Source organism: Perca fluviatilis, chromosome 16 (genome assembly GCF_010015445.1).
Source record: "Perca fluviatilis chromosome 16, GENO_Pfluv_1.0, whole genome shotgun sequence".
Lineage (NCBI taxonomy): Eukaryota > Metazoa > Chordata > Actinopteri > Perciformes > Percidae > Perca > Perca fluviatilis.
Window position 1 is genome coordinate 11,189,320 of NC_053127.1, and position 17,835 is coordinate 11,207,154.

The window sequence follows — 17,835 nt, forward strand, 5'->3', positions numbered from 1 at the left end:
AAAATGGCAAATTGCACTTTTCCGTGTCATGCATATTCATTCACGGGAGGGTCAAGGGGAAAGTGGGAGTTTCCCATAAAGAGATGGGAGGAGAAGCGTAAAGTGCGCATAATTATGTATTCCGCGGTATGTACAAAAACCGCCCGTGAAAGCGCGCCTCTATTTTGCGGTGAAAATTCTCCGCCTCTTAAAAGCAGGTGTAAACCTGGAAGCGGGTTTCCTCGCATATGCCTCCTGGTGAAATGGCAGCAGTAATCCGAGCAAGACGAAGACATAGGCCAAGGAGACGAGCTGAAAAGATTTTTGTCACAAGGATCACACTTTGTGATCACGAGTGAACACGAAATCATTCAGCGTTACAGATTATGCAATAATACAATTACTGGAAGAAATCATAGATGACATTGAATCTCCGACTCAGTGTTCACATTCCATTCCAGCAGTTGTTAAACTCCTCGCTACATTATATTATATATAAATATTGGCATCAGGATCATTTCAAACAATCATAGCATCAGCAGTGGGAATATCGCAGTCTGCACTCAGCCGGAGAAAGGCGCTGATTACCTGATGAACTGCAGGTTTGGTAAATACAACGTAAGCTGAAGTATCACAGCGTGCACTTTCTGCGGGTTGGCCATGGCGCTGATAACGCTACGTTCGTAAATGTACGTACATCTGGCCCTGAGGATTTTCTAAGCTCTCTCGATCAATACTTGCTATGAAGTAAAACTACTCGCTGAAGACAGGATAAAATATTTTGTTTTGTTTGTTATTGTTTTATACTGTAGGTTTAAGACTAACAAACAATTCAAAAAAAAAAATGGGAGACTTTGCAGAGACATTATGAGTCAGAACACACAGAAAGATAAGAACCTGCAGGGAGTCAAACCTTTGAAACTCACAGCATCAGTTCTTGGAAATGGTGTGATGATGCTGCCTCCTGAATTATTGTTTGGAGCACTGTGTGGGATTTTTGTCCGGCTGCTCTATTCAGTAAGATACAGATTTCTACCTGGTGGGATGAAAACAAATGCTAATCGAGTGGAGATGAGCGACAAGCTGCAGCCTTTTTTCCCCACTCTGTATATTAAAGTTAAAGCAGAAGTGGAAAGTAACTAACTACTCAAGTGCTGTTACAAGTACAAGTTTGAGATACTTGAACTTTACTTGAGTATTTCCATTTTTTGACATTTTATATTTCATTATACTTCATTTCAGAGGGAAATAATGTACTCTTTACTCCACTACATTTATGTGACAGTTGTAGTTACTTTTCAAATTAAGATTGTACATAGAAAAAAATCTAAAATGCTTCTAAAATGCAATGCATTGTTAAAGATTAACCCACTGGCTCCTAGCTTATATGACTAGTGACTCCTTACAGAAAAACAGCGTTTCACTGGGGCCCCTTGTCACGTTTCAAAATTTCACAAAAATAAACTAAAGATCCAAAAAAGTTCAGAAGATTTGTGTAGCAGAACTTAGGGCGCTTTCACACCTTAGGTGGACTGGGTGCGATTCGGGTTTGAAGTTGCAACATTCTTGCATTTTCCATTTGGTTTGCACCAAACATTGTAAATGGTGTCACGTGGTCGAAACGGTCGCTTGTTTATTGAAAAGAATATCTGAGGGAAACCAGCTACAACTGTAACATTTTATGTATACACCTTTATTTTAACGGAGTGTCTATTTGCACCCCCGGTACGAATAGCCTCGGCCACACAGCTGAGCTATTTACACCCTGTGACGTAACAACAAAAAAAACGTTGCTCGCGTGCACCGAAATCATGGCGGACGTTCATGACCGCAGGAACTGGCATATTAGGGAAGTTTTGTCTCTAAAGTTTATAACAATTGAATTTCTAGCGGAAAATGGATACTACAGTTGCGCTTTCTGTCTTCAGTGAAAGCATACAACCGTTAGTTTGTTAGTTAGTACCAATTTTTTTGTATACAGTATGGTTACCTAGCAACCGAGGCTTGAAGAAACCAAGTGGTAAACAGTTGTTCAACTTCCTGAAAGAATTGTTAGGTGAGTGGTTAGTGTGCTTACCTTTGGTATGGAAGTTTGGAGTTTGATTCCCCTGTGTGGTGATCTTATTTTTTTTAAATTTGGATTGGATAATTTGCATGCAATTGCGCAAGTCAGGACCCGCGAATGCGAATTCTTTTTTTTTGCAGGGTGGTAGGGGAAGACTCATGAATATGCCTGCTCTGGTTAGGTTTAGGCAAGAGGAGTGGGATGGTTATGGTTAGGGTAAGAATGTCAGGGCGATAATATTCCAAAAAGGTGTAATACATGAGTAGTATGGATAACTGTGTGTAAATATATGCCAAGGTACTGTAAATGCACAGGGGTGCAAATAGCATACACTGCTAATTGTACCAGGGGTGCAAATAGCATACACTTCTAATTGTACCAGGGGTGCAAATAGCATACACTTCTAATTGCACCAGGGTACAAATAGCATACTGCTAATTGTACCAGGGGTGCAAATAGCATACACTGCTAATTGTACCAGGGGTGCAAATAGCCTCACCCTTATTTTAAAGGCTCTTTATACTCAACATTCATTCCAAAAGCTGTGTACAGCCTCCTGGCCAACACTCATTCAGTATTTCAAGTACAGCACCTAAGTGTATTTTTCTGTATATTTTTAATAGAATTTCGAATGCAGGACTTTTACTTGAAATAGAGTATTTTTACATTAATGTATTGGGGTACTTTTACTTAGCTAGAGTGGATATTTTATAATCGGGTCATTCCCTGTCAAATTGTATAGAGGTTTTTGTATACATTTTAGAATTTGTTAAAACCTTATGTATATGCTATCTAAGACCCAAAAATAAATAAATCATGGGAGTGAGACGTTATGCTGCACAGACGTCAACTGTCTGATGTACCCCCACTTTGTTAATTCGCTGCATTCCTGTTAAATCGTGGACAGTCCCGTATTGACAGTGCTTGGAATTACAAACCCACTTGGCTGGAAAACAATAGTGACATTGTAACAATCCATTGTCTGTCGCAGTGGTTCTCAGCACCAACGGAAAAAAAGCTCTGTGCAACAACACCTGGTTTCATGTGAGGACGCCCTGTGTTGGCCTGTTACTGTAACATGCCTTGAAGTAGCTTGAAATGATGGAAGCTATCAAACATGGTGTTCTACAGACAACTTATTTATTGCGTTGTGATCAGATACAGGGAAGAATGAGGACTTTCATAGCGTTATACAGTAGTAAGATCGAGTGATTTTCATGGAGAACCCCGACACCAAGCACTAGGTTTCATCAAACGTCACAGCACGTCTGCTACAAGGCTGGGGATTTACGTTTTAAAGGAATATTGATGTGTTTTGTAATGATGCACACTCATGTTGACTGCTCCCGCAAATGCACTGGAGAATAGTACAAGGGCTTACAGGACTGTGCTTCGCTATCACGTTAAACCTTAGGTCGTATAAAGGAAGGCAACACTGCTACAAACACCTCAAAGTATCTATGTAAATCAAAGGGAACAGTAAGTGATGGCACAGAGCTGCTCTTCATGGACTTCTATTCATCTTCCCACTGAAACCGTTCCAGACAGAATGTAAAACAAGATGTGTGATGATGTGAATATGAAGCTTCAGAGAGAACAGCTGGAACTAATAGAGTCCCATTAGTCTATAGTGTTTATTTTCAGCAGTCTGAGAAGAATTAGTTCGAATTTATCATCAGTGAACAAAGGACGGAGTGCACCACAACTGATCTCAAGTGATTTCCCAGCATGCAAGTAAAGATGCAGGGGCGGACAAACTGAGCTAAAAGCTGCAGTAAGCTAAAGAAATATATTAAAAAAAAAAAATTAACTGTACAGAAACCTACTTTCTTTTTAGGTGAAATGACAAAGACAATAAGTCATTAAAAAAAGCTACATTTTATATTTTCAATGAAAATTAAGATCAAATTAAAACACCCAAATTCTGAGAAGAAATCATGACATAAGCTTATACTTTTAGTTCTTTCACCAACCTGTTTCCGGTGATGTGAGGTTCAGTTACAACTCCTCCTCATTTCCCTCCTCACACAAAGTGGAGGTTTAGAGGCTGTAAAGTAACACCATCAAGAACGCCCCGGCACTTATTGATAAAAGTGGACTTTCATGGAAAAATATGTAATTTTTTTAGCCTTCTGAGTTTTTGCAGACCCAAAGCTCCCTAAAAAAAAAGATGACTCAAGCGCTGCTACTTTGTGGGGTTGCCAGAAGCGGGCGAGTCATGGATCTTTATGTAAGCCTCTCTGTGATGATATTTTGATTAATTTTATTGGAGACACAGCATGCATACTAAATATGCCTTTAACGCTCAAGATGACAATTAAATGTCACGCAATACTGTGAGAAGTGCTTGATTTGTAATACTGAGCTATTAGTTTCACCTCATCTGCCAAATGAGGCAGGGATATTGCTTTGTTGAATTCAGAAAACTATGCTGCTTGGGATTTTTATTGTCTAATATAACCCTAACAAATCTGTCATGTAATAATACACACTATTATTCAAAAGGATGAACACCATTTTGGCAATGTCATGAGCTTTCCACCCCTTTTGCCACCCTCAGCCTAAAACATCACCTTAGTACATCCGATACATCATAATCTAATACTAGTGCTGTCCATTCAAACCCATTTTAATGGCATCAATTTTTTTGGGACAAAAAGAAATCAAGGGAAATTTAGAATAGATACAAATGTGCGATTAAGTGCGATTAAATGCGAGTTAACTATGACATTAATGCGATTAATCGCGATTAAACATTTTAATCGTTTGACAGCACTATCTAATAGTAATAAGTCAGGTTTCTATTCTAATAAAATAAAAAAATTTAACAAATTTCCAGAAAATTGGCAAAAAAACACAAATGTGATTTTTCATCCACTACTATTGTGTTAATAGCAGGAGTTAAAACAGAGATAAACAGTTGGTGGTGTTAATTCTCCACTCGGGTGCCATTAAACCATTTCAGAAGAAGATGATGCAATGATAACGTAATTAAAAGAGCGCCAGTCAAACCTCAATCGATGGAAAAGAATGTGAAAAAGAATGCAGAAAACGGCATAGAAAAATGGCATTTATGTTTTTTATCCTCTGCCAAGGAGGTTATGTTTTCGGTTCGAAGGATTACAGATTACTGATTTTCATGAAACTTGGTGGGAGGGTGTAGCATGGGCCGAGGAGGAACCTGTTACATTTTGGAGCAGATCCGGATCCCGGGGCAAATACACAGATTATTTTTCATTTTTGTTTACAGTGCGAGATAGGGTATGGCCTTGGACGAGGTCTGCACTCTCCGAATGCCCTTTGAGTTTTATGTATTGATTTGAGGAAGGTTACATTCTACTCATTGTTCCACACAGATGTGATGTTTTCGTCTGCCGCCATTTTTCTTCTCTTTACTAGAACAGAAACTTGAGTGACATATAAATCACGTTTGATGTAAATCGGGATTGATTTGCTCTTTTTTTATTGCACTTTGTCACATTTTGCTTGTATTGATGCATCAACTTTTCACCTCAGTTTTTTTGCAATATTTTGACTTCTGTTGAATTTCTGGCGTTACCACTTAGATTTTTTCAAAGCCCAAATTGAAAATGCATGTAAAAACAGGTGGACGGAAAGACTTACTAACTGCACCAATTTCCACTGGCATTATCTACCTTTTCTACAAACAAAAACTCTCTCTTTTGCAAGATCCTATGATCACAAAATTATACATAGAATATAGTGTCTTAAACATGCCTTAGGGTAATGTTATGGCCATCGGTTATACATCTCTAAGAAAAATCAAAAACAAAACATGAAGAATTCATCTAAAATATAAACTGCTGAATTTATTCTGCAAAGCTAAACATGTAACTCTACCAATTAGTGCCATAGCAACAGCATTATAAAGTCCGTCACGTTTCTGAGAGGCAGATTCTAAGACGGAACATTCAATGCATGCACCCAAAAGGGATAAATCCTTTGATGATTTTAATGACCCCATTGCCTTCCCACTTTGACTTGACACTTGACATCTTATTCTAAATGAAACTGTATCAAATAACCATGAAAGTAAATGTAATTTCTCTGTACAATTAGTACAGTGCGATTAAAGATTACATACATAATCTTTAAGCCTGCAGTTGTCTGGAGACCATCTGGCAAGACAGACCCCCCCCACTCCAAGGAAGTCAAATCCACTTTAGCAGAGCATAAAGGAAACGCGCAATACAACTACAAAAGGAAATCCTGCTGCCTGGCTGGTATTAGTCCTGGTGAGCTCAGCAAGCATTTCTAGCCCAACTCTCCTCACGGAGGCCAGGCATTGTGGTCTGCGGTCTGTCTACAGCAGAGCTGTATTGTACTACTCATTGAGTTTGCCCTCCAGTGGGAGCAGCAACTGAGAAACTGAAATACTAAGATGTGGCTTCCAAGAGTCCAAAGAAGCATGGCAGTGACTTATTATCGATCCAGCTCAGGTGGGATGCTGAAGCCTTGAAAGAACTTGAGTTCAGCATCTTCTCAGGGAGTAACAAGAGGAAGTCGGGAGGAAATAAAGAGAGTAAGAAAAACAAGTGTTGGGCTCTGATTTACAAAAATCTCCTTCGATAATAGCTGAGCTCACCCTAAGAAAATCCCAACAAAGAAGTGTATTAATTTATATATTACAAACATCTATAGTACTACCAGTCTATATCCACGACGTTCCACATCCGGGATTGCTCCGGTGCCGCTGGAAATTCCGCTCGAAATTCCGCTGGATGTCGTCCTTTCGCCCGGAGGTCCGTCACCTTCCGCTTTCTTTGTCTTGGAATTTTAAACTCTGGTCAATTTCTGAGGACTATGGTTAACTGCTCCTCAGATCTCTGCAGGGTAAATCCAGACAGCTAGCTAGACTATCTCTCCAATCGGAGTTTTCTGTTGCACGACTTAAACAACTTTTGAATGTTCCACCAAAACAAGTTCCTTCCCAAGGCTATTTTGCAGCAGCACCGTGCCTCCGTCTGGTACCATGATGATTGTGATTGGTTTAAAGAAATGCCAATAAACCAGAGAACATTTTTCTCCCATCCAGGAATGCCGTGTAGACTAGCCAGACCTTCCTCCGCAGCGCTGGGGAGGAAGGTCTGGCAATGCGAGACTATAGTACTAAAAAGCAAACCCACAACTTACATTTTAGATATAGACCAATTTGGAGTGTACGTCACTGCAGTTGCAGTTAAAAAAACGAAAAAACAAAGATAAATTTACTGTTATGTAGGTGGCTAGTTAGCTAGCTAGCTTGCTAATTCCACCATGCTTTAATGGGGGTGGCCAGTGGCAGCGTGGGCTCCAGAGTCTGATAAGCTAGCTAGCAGACCATTAAGTTAGCAGAATTAAATCGGCCAACCATTCTTGTCTAAATTTTGGTCAGATAAACGGTAAATTCTTTCATTAAACGCAGCCATCGAGGCTTCAGTGGCCGTGCTTTCATCTAAAGTGGATTGAAAAAAATGATAGGCGCCACCGCGACTGTCACTTTCTGCCACCAGTTGGGCTCCACCCACAAAACACATCATTGTTGTTTACAAACACAAAAAAGGTCCAAAGTTAAATGATAGAACAACAGAAATCTTCAGAGTACGTCACCAATAAACTACAAATATACTGTATTTGTTTCGAAATGAGGAGGAAAAACAGTCATGTGGTGGTTTGAAGTGTGTCTTCAGCACTGCTTTCTAATCAGGAGGCCTTCCAGGATGCAGAGGGAAAATTCAAGGAATCATTGATTTCTGTCTATTTTAACCTGAAATGCTGCTGTTAAAAGCAGTGGGGATGAGGCAGGCAGTATTTCTCACTGGGTAGGGTGAGCAGCACCAAGTTATTTAAACAAAAAGTTTGTTGTATTGAATTTATTGGATAAACAAATGTCTTTGAGTTAAGCACAGTATACTGTAATGCAGTATATTCCAGACATGGACAGAATATGCAGTTTTGTTTATACAGTGGGTGTTTGCATGCAGATTAAGTGCTCTGCAAACTTTAAGACCTTCACGGCTACGTGGACTTAGAGAATAATAATTTGAGTTTATGCCATATAATTACCACTATGGCTTATTGCAGCAGTTGCAACAGCTTGCTCCGAATATGTGAATACTTTGTTTCCACATACAGTTAAGAGTGAAGGAGATTCCAAAAGGGTCACCTCACCACCAAAATTAAGAACACAAGTTTAAAGGTTATGACTCAACAATTAATAGGGGTTGACAGGGTCATATAATAAATGGAACTAACATTTATGTCGATGTCAGGGTTTGTTTATATCAGTAATCTTCAGCAGTAAAACAGGTCTATATTTTCAACAATAATCAGAACACACAAAACAAAGAATTTTCTATTAGAAAACAAAGTTGAACTTTTTTGGCTTCATGCGCCAATGAGCGACTTTCATAGGAATGAATGGGGCTCCGCCTCCAGCGCTGTATCCACTCCTTTTTGTACATCCATGAGGAGGACCCACTCCCTATGTAGATATGAAGGGCTCATTCTATGCTAACAAAAACACGATTCTTAGTTTCAGGTGATTATACATAAATTAAAACATAATTATGAATATTATTGAATTTCTGTCAATGTATTCCCCTAAATCTTACACACTGGTCCTTTTAATGTGGCCTCATTAAACTGCACACAGAACACTCATGCTTTACACCAAAGGATAGAGACGAGAGGCTACAAATCTAAAACTGGTGAACTGAGTGGACAGAGTGCCCACCCACTACAGTTGTGTTTAAGTTAAGTTTTGATTCATCACTTGGCGTGGGCAGAGAAGTGATCAGACACAAGGATTTAAAATGGAGTAAGGGGGATAAAGCACTCCTCCTGCATACACTCTGTGGTTTAAACTGATAAAAAAATGTTGGAATTTGCATTTCAAAAACTGAAGCTTTTAAAAGCCCCTGTATCACCAGCCATATTTAAAGACTCTCCTTTTAATGCGTGCATGCAAAGTGTGACAAACTGAAGCCAAACAAAATTTCTCCCCACTGATGACAGCCCAAGACGCCAAATGGATCTGTGTAATAGCTGGCATTATCATTACATAATGTGCTTAGTGGGATGGAGGGAGGGCAGAGGCAGAGTTTGTATCTGATGAAGCTGTGCTGCTGCAAACTTAAAACACTCCATGGCTTCTGTTAAAAGACAGCACCAGTAATAATAATGCATAATGTGAACAGGCTGACAATTTGGCCCGCTTTTTTAGTGCTGGGTTATTCACAATGAAACATGGGATACTACAGTGAGTCATTACTACCGCATGACAGCTTGCAGATATACTTAATAGGATTCTACTGTGCTGGGCACGGCGAGGCTGAAATCACTCTTTACATTGAACTGAGCATTATGAGGCTCAGGGGATGTTTTCAAGTGCATTGATGCCACCCTCTGTTTTGTAAAGGTCTGGAAAGTGTTTTTTGTCTGGGAGAGTCAACAGATGGCTCAACACAATACACACGTCCTCCTCTTCTGCTCAATACACTAGGCTTATAGGAGATTATCCCATTGATCAGATACCAAAAGCAGTTTTACTTTACTGCTAAACTGTTTGCAAAGCCAATTTTGTAGAATTGTTTCTCACCTAAACAGCATCTGTGTTCTCTTTGGAAAAGGCTGGTGCCTTTTATCACTCTACTGTAAGCTTAAGAGTTAGCATGGCATATTACTGACTTAGCCTTTGATTTGATGCTGCAAGTCTTGCACTTATGTTACTCACAAAAGACAAAACGCAGGTGAGAAAAGATCATATTCTGACTATAAACCGGGATGGTGCATGGGGACATATTACATTGTACTTCTCTTGCACCTAACAACGGGGCTGCCATTTCTTTTTCTGACATATTCAGGTCTTTGTGGAAAGGTGCTCTTACTGGGCCACAGAACGACAGGTACTTACTACTACTAAACTCAGGGTATCTGTTAATAGAGAGTACAAATCCAGTGCTTTTTTTTTTTTCTAATTCAAAATCTATATAAATCATCACAACTAATGTTTTGTAAAGAAACAAGGCCAGGGATTGCGGTGACACTAAAAACAGTGGAAGGTGGAAGAAGTACTCCGATCATCTGGTCACAGTTTGGTTATGTTTAGGCACAAACACTACTAACCCTAACCCTATAGGCTACATTTTATTTTAATATAAGTCCTGTAATTTCGGAATGTTTGAGGCTGAAGTAGCTGTTTATATTGACTATGTGAGATTAATGAAAAAACGGAGCTATTACGTTTATAGCTGGTACTGAAAACATGAGACACTTGAAAAAAATCAATCGGTTCATATATTTTTAAATGCGAGTCGAACCCCCATATTTCTGTCATGTGTATCACTGTTGATTGGTTTTGCTTACCTTAAAGGTATAGTGCATACTTTCTGTCGCCCGCATGAGGAATTCTAAGTAATGAAAACAAAACTGCCGGCGCGTCCACATGATATAAGCCTTCCGTGATCGCACATTGCCGCCCCCCCCTTCTGCACGCAGTTGCTAGTAGCCAAGGAGGAAACAGAGGATTGAAAAAGCATGACGGACTCTTCAGAAGAGGTAATTATCTTGAAACTCGAGTTTCTGCACACGGAAAGTCACCGGACGGAAACACAGAGAGAGTTGTGTGGAGCTGATAGTCTTAATTCGCTTTGTAGCAACTCATTTTGCAATGGCTTCAATGTAACGGACATTCACTGTGATCATCATTATTTAAAGTGCTCATATTACGCTCATTATCAGGTTAATAATTGTATTTAGAAGTTGTAACAGAATAGGTTTACATGGTTTAATTTTCAAAAATCACCATATTTTTGTTGTACTGCATCACAATAAAGGAAAGGGAAAAAGCATAATATGAGCACTAAAGTCAAACCCCTAATACGTCAGGAAACACCTTTTTATGAGGAACTTCTGTCCTTTTTGCAAAAAAAAATCTCCATTATCCTCTATAACAACGAAATATAAAATATAGTTTTGTCGATTTCATTTACTTTTTCTGACATTCCGGTTTCCTTTGTTTTAGACACTTCCCTCCTGCTCTGACTGCATCTTTCCTCACCAGTTGACAACTACAAACAAACACTGTAGCTCAAGTCTTGTTCTGAGGAGACAACAGTACTGCCAGAGCGAGACATCTCAGGGGAGACCTGCATGTGCATACATTACCAACTATCCCCTCCCCCCCTCCCCCTCTCCCAACCAACCTGCACTAGCCTGTCAACACATAAGGCTCTGAGGCTTATCTCTCAGGAACACAAGAGCCTGCTCTGTCATGTGGGTCACGCGGGTCATTTCTCCTGGCCGCGGCAGAGACGTGGCCCTTTACACCCACTAAAAAACAACCATTAATTGATGTGGCAGAGATTCGGATGTCTAATTGCTTTTGATTTCCCCCCTTCGTGGGGGAGCTTGGACACTTGGTGGGTGATGCACTTTTCTGTTTCAATTAAAATCAAGGTTGAGTCACAATGAATCAGAAAATGCTGCTGTTATGCAGATTAGCCAGCAGGTTCTTAGCGAGGATTGAGATATCCCTGTGTGATTTGGTACATTAGGGAGAACACTGCCCCATCCTCCCCCAGAGGAAGCATGCAGATACTGGATCAAGTCCCACAGGACCGTGAAGAGCCAATTTGGGGCAGCGCTGGATCTTTCAAATCACAAGCAACAGGAAGAAGAGAGTTCCTTTCTTCTACATGTCACGCAGCAGCAGGGTGAAAGTCAGTTTTTGAAAGACAATCCTACAAATTCAAACTGAAGCCGCTTTTTCATTCGGATCATAGCAACTCCTGCTGCACCGTCAGGAGGGAGAAATTAGTTTACCTCAGAGTGTGAGTCATATGTATCAGGCCAAGAATGATCAGATCAGCCTCACAAGTGTGTTCAAACTTGACTAACCCTCCAAGATGAGATGCAGTTGGAAACATACACAAGCTAAGATGATAAGACACAAGAATGTGGTTAGAAAATCCATTCCATTACTGTTATTCTTATAAGCTTGTTGCCAGTAGAAGCTGTTATGTGCGCAAAACTGATATGATGTATTCCCGGCTTTTATAGTGAGCTTTCATCAAATAGCCTTGGTTTCAGCTGCCCTTCAGCAAGTCTTGTTAACACTGCTTGAATCCCAAAAGAGAAATCCTTTCACATTGTTGCACAACATCAATCTGCAATGCTTGCTTCACATTTCATGACTTATTTATCATGACATTCTGCTTTTCTTAATTAGAACTGATTTCTTTACATTACATTTTTACCAGAGGAAAGAAAGTAATTTCTCCTTAATCAAAAAAGGCATACAGACACAAAACCATATGTCTTACGGCTGTATTGCATTGTCGACCATTAGGGCTATGTGTACAAATAATTCCTCACTGTAAGCTTTGGTGCAAAATGACAAAGTGAAAAAGTGAATCTGAGACTGACACCACAATCTGATGATGAGCCAGGTATATCACATGTAGTGCTTTGGTGTGACTTTTCCTACATAATGTACAGCAGGTCTTAATAACTGAGTCTATGTGGCCGTTCCTTAAAGCAGACTGGTGCTGCTGCAGTAGTATTTTGTTTATACGTCTTCTGTTTCTCCTTTCAAACTCCCCTGGCAGCAGCAGCAGCAGCAGCAGCAGCAGCAGCTTGGGATTATTTGGGACATTGCATCAGAACCAAACAGCCACTTGTTATTTATTTTTTTATTTCAGTGCTTTCATTAGACACGTCAACTGTAGGTGTGGTAATGAGGTGATAAGCATGCAGATGACTCAGACTTTGGATGACCCATCCGATATTTGTTATTTACAATTAATTGCTTTCATATTTACTCAGATGCTCCTCCTCTTTTTTTTTTCTTTTTTTCTTTAAGTGGATCATCAGCGTAATCATCCTGCATCACTGATGACTCTTCAGGTGATTGTAAAATCATTAAGATGATGCTCCGGCAGATGTTTGTGTCTAATTGCCTTATTAGCAGGGAGGATGGAGAGGAGCTGTGGTTTTGACTTTTACATAAACTTACAGATTGACTGATCCTCAACTGACACCTTAAAAACAAGTAAGGAAGTAACTGTGCACTAGCACCAATATGATAAAGTGTATGCATGCCACAGCATCCCGACACCTGTTGCATTTATACATCATGTAAGAGGCGTGACACAGCTGATTGGATAGCTAAGGTTATCAAGAAAAGCCAATCGAAAATAAAATAAGCAGTATCGACGGATTGAAATCTGTATGTCTTTTCAAGTTGCATAGGTAATGTTTAAGACCTCAGTACGCTGTATGTCGCACCATGTGTCTTACCACCATGTTTAAAGGCAAAAGTGTTTGTACCTGTTCTGAATGGCCACTCAGCTGCAGTTATCCTCCTCATATTGCATTCTCCAATTTCTCTCCAAGAACTCTGTCTTGGCATGTCTTTGTAGTGGCTGCACGATGAATTAGTACAAACAGGCACAATGGTGCACACTCTCGGTAAGCCTCTCCTCAAAGGATTCATAGTGTTGCATCTGGTTGTACAAACACGAAAAGTAAAAAAGAAAAAGGAGAGCTTGAGAGAAAAGTTACACCTCCGCACACCTGGCCAATCACTCTGTCAAGCAGGCATGTTTGTCATGCCCCTAAGATAATAGTGGGCAATGGTAAATGGACAGCACTTGTACAGTGCAGCACTTTCATACCATATAGAGCACTTTAGTTTATTTGCCTCTCATTCACCTATTCAAAACTCACTGGCCTGACAATCAGGAACAATTTGGGAACCCATGTAAACAGGAGGAGTCAGGGATCTAACAAAATGTATCCATTGTATGCCTAGCTGCACATTAGAGCAACAGGTAGAAAAGCAGCTAATGGTTTCTTGTGCTTTATCTCACTTTATGTACTGCAGTGTGTCCCACCCAGATTTGCATGTATCACTGCAAAACCAAGATGGATTTGTTATCTGGCTCACACATGCACATACTTAGCTAAAAGTAACTGTTTTTTTTTTTTAATCTGGATGTGTAAATGGAGCCATAGCGAACGTTTACCACACAACAAATCCCTGGACACAACTGGCCAGCTGTTTGTGGATTTAGAGTTAGCAGTATGCTATGAGTCTGAGAGAGCCCGGAAGTATCACATGGCACTTGAAAATAAAAATTCCCACACACTTCACTTTGCACCAACAAAGGCATTTCGAAACAGCATGTTGTGACAGCTGGAAACAAAAGAGCCTCAGAAAGTTGTATATGGCTACAGAAGTCAAGTCTCTCACTAATTGAGGACTGCTCTCATAAATAAGGGGACAATGCGTCTCTCCATCTCTCTTTCCCTACTGAGTGAAATCCTGGTTTCATGGCGGAGGTTATATGTAGAGCAACATCTGCCAGGCCCGACCTCCTCTGCTCTCTACCATCCCCCCACCTGTCCAGTTCTGGATTAGAGATGGCGATGGCCTACACCCCCCCCGCTCTGCATGGATTAACGCTAAAAGAAGCTGCACTGCTGTCACACATTAACCTGCAATCACAATCAAACAGTCTCTTGTGCAGAGAACACTCGCGACAAACCTCTGTAAAGGGTTGTTAGAATTTGAAACAAACACACCGTGAAGTTAATTCTGTTTTTGTGCACTGTGAGAGCAACATGTTATTCAGAGCGAGCTGTTCAGAGGCAACCGAAATGCTATAACAGAGACTCTTGACTGTCTTCACTGTTTCAGTGATTTAGCAGACAGATCCTAAGGTTTGTCTAAATGATGCAGGTAGCAGCAGCTTTCATTGTGGCACTACCTTTAATCGAGTCCTCAGCACTAGTGCAGACTATCGTATCATCTGTCTGTGAACATGTTTGCTGGGAGTGAAAATGGTTTTGCAGGATGTGGAAAGCTTCTGTGTATTAAAGTTCTTATTGCTCAAATAGCTGTGCTGCGTGTTACTAATTTCCATTATTATTCATCCACTTAAACATGTTAGATTAAAGGAATGACATTCAGCATAGGCTTTCTCAGAGGAGCCTCCCCCCTGTGATGGAGGCACATATAGACGCAAACAGACACACATATCTTTATGCTTTGGAAATTAACACAAAAACAGACTGACAGACGAACAATATGCTCACACAATCGGAACTTGCCCTTGCCCAGCCAATACATGGGCTTACAAATGCAGTCAGACTCTGCTGAGCGCAAAACTGCGACTATTGTGAAGCCATGAATCACTCAGCCCTGTGAGACTGATCAACAGTATAGACTGAGCACCCGGTAGACACTGGGAACATGACAGACGCACACATACACACCGGTCGTCACATACATGTAATCATTTGCTTCAATAAAATCGCACATATCATCCTTTCAGTTGGAGGAGCGCAGAAGAGGAGGAGGAGGAGGGGGGAGCTGTATTCTTTGCAGCAACAGTTGGCTGTCTGTCTGAGAGGGAAAGAGTTAGCTGCAGCACAGAGACACACAGCACACACATACGGCAGGTGATTGGAGATTGAAAGAGATGGACGGGGGGAGCCGAGAGAAGAAAATGTGATAGATAAAGCCACAAAGCCACACGGCTGGAGGGATGCCTGGCAACCAGTGGCAAAAATGGAGATGCAGTAATAAGAGAAAGGGAGAGGTAGAGGAAGAACTAAAAGGGATAGACACACACACATAAAGACATGTTGGAAAACACCATGGTAAACAGCAGGATGGAGACAACAAGAAGAGAAGTCATCACTCACTGGAGTCATCTGAGTCGTATCCTTCCACGTCAGGCTCCTCGTCCCTCTTGGTGGCCTGCAAGGGGGCGGAGGCTCCGGCACAAGCCCGTTCTGGTTTATCCTCATTTGGGCGGTCACTTTCGACAGCGGCGGTGGCCGAGGTGGTGGCCGAGGTGGCGGAGAGGGCAGGGCTCAGGGGCCCGGCGTGGCCCACTTGGTGGGGCGCAGCAGGGGGGAGGCCCCGCGGGTAACGGGGGAAGTAGTCGGAGATCTGCTTGATGGGCTGGATGGGGCCAGGGCACACGTCAATGGCCATGTGCTCCTGGATGCTGATGGTGGGTTTCTCGCCTTTGCGTTGTGTCATGCATGCGGTCCAGCCCGGAGCCTACTCCCCAAAACCAAAAACACTGACAAAAAAAAAAGAAGAAGATAAACAGACCCACCCCCCTCGTCCTCCTTCTCCTCCTCCTCTTGCTTCTCCGTAAGAGGCCGGTGTTGTCCTGGGTGGGTGCTGATGGGTGGACAGGTCCAGGTGATCTATGGATGTCACCACACTGGTCTACATGGAGGCTGCTGCTGCTGCTGCTGCGTCTTCCAGTGCTGTCCTCAGACCCAGACCATGCTGTCTGACAGCCTCACACACACTACTACCTACCCTCTCGCTCTCTCCTCTTCCTATACCCCCACACTCTGCCCACGTCTGCGCTGCCTATCAGAGAGAGAGAGAGAGAGAGAGAGAGAGAGAGAGAGAGAGAGAGAGGTGTGTGTGAGGGAGTGTAAAGGAGTGTGAGAGAGAGGGAAGGGATTACAGAGGAAGGAGGGAGGGATCAGCTGATGTCACTGCCTAGCAACCGAGCGGTAAACAGGAGCCGTCGGCCGACGTGCTTAATTATGATATTAACCCCATCCATCTGTCAGTGGGAGGGAAGATCCAGCGCTGTGCCAGACTTGTGCACGTGTGCGTCCTTGAGTGTGAGTCTAAACCTCTGGTGCTATGTTAACCTGGTCAATGAGCCATGAATTGATGCTTTGTGTTCGTGATATACGTCCAGGATGTTTTTGTACCTGAGAACTTTTTTTTTTTTTTATTTGAAAACATGTTAAACAAATTAACCATTCGAGTTTAGTTTAGATTCTTTACATTGTTGAGGCCTTCCACTGGCATTTAAAAAAAAATAACATCTGTAATATCAGTGGTTTTTGGTAGACGTCGTTGAAGACGGGGCCACTTGGAGCAAAATCTCCCCTCGGGCCACAAAATGGCTAATGCCGCCCCTGCCTGCTACCTCTTTTCTGCCATCGCACCCGGATTTTTCCTTCTTTTTTTTAACTCTCCTAGCACACTAATTAACATACATACCTTCATTCATCCTTTCATTCATGCACACTTGTCTGTTTAAATGCGCCGACCTATTTCCACATCCCCGTGTACTGATTATGCGCCCTGATGTTATCGCACGTTTCTTAATTGCTTACCATCTGTTGCAATTTTGTGGGTGTCGGTGGAAATCTGTGACGCTGTACACTTTGACACTCGTTGCATATGACCACATTTCACCACTGTGCAACGATCTGGTTGACATGATTAACTGTGACATAATTATGTCTTGTTAAAGCTGCACTACAGGTAATTTATTAAAATTAAACCTACTCCACGTATATATTCAAAATATGTCAAACTTGATTCTCCCCTAACAACACAACACAAACACTGTAACACTGCATACGAGAGACAATGCAACAACTCTGAAACCCCCCCCCCCAATAAAAAAAAAACCCCCCTCCCCCCCCCCCCTCTACACAAACAGAACAAACATGTCTACAATTCACAGATGATGCAGCACCCTCTTGTGTTCTCTGCCAGCAACATATTAAAGCATTGTGAAATTAAAATTCAAAGGCTGTACCCGAGCAAATAGGCTGTTTTATTAGTTTTACAAAGTAATTTGACACGAGATGGAGATATTTGAGCTCATGCAGCTGGTGCTCTTTTTCAGCATTTTTTGCTGTCCAGGTTTTTATTTCTAATCACAATCTATGCTGTGTTATGAATTAGCGAAGGATGCTTAACATCACTGCCGTGGAAAGCTACCCTTTTA

At 41.4% G+C, this 17,835-nt stretch overlaps 1 protein-coding gene across 2 annotated transcripts in view; it reads right to left on the reverse strand.

The window, feature by feature from the left end:
• Positions 1 to 16,465, reverse strand: part of doc2b (double C2-like domains, beta) — a 134,294-nt gene extending 117,829 nt beyond the window's left edge. The window contains exon 1 of one of the 2 annotated variants that reach the window (XM_039778629.1): positions 15,758 to 16,465. In XM_039778629.1, coding sequence (XP_039634563.1) covers positions 15,758 to 16,100 — 343 coding nt within the window. In that variant the 5' untranslated portion in view covers positions 16,101 to 16,465. The remainder of the gene's footprint in view (positions 1 to 15,757) is intronic. The other variant, XM_039778628.1, reaches the window with a different exon arrangement.
• Positions 16,466 to 17,835: the final 1,370 nt, after the last annotated feature.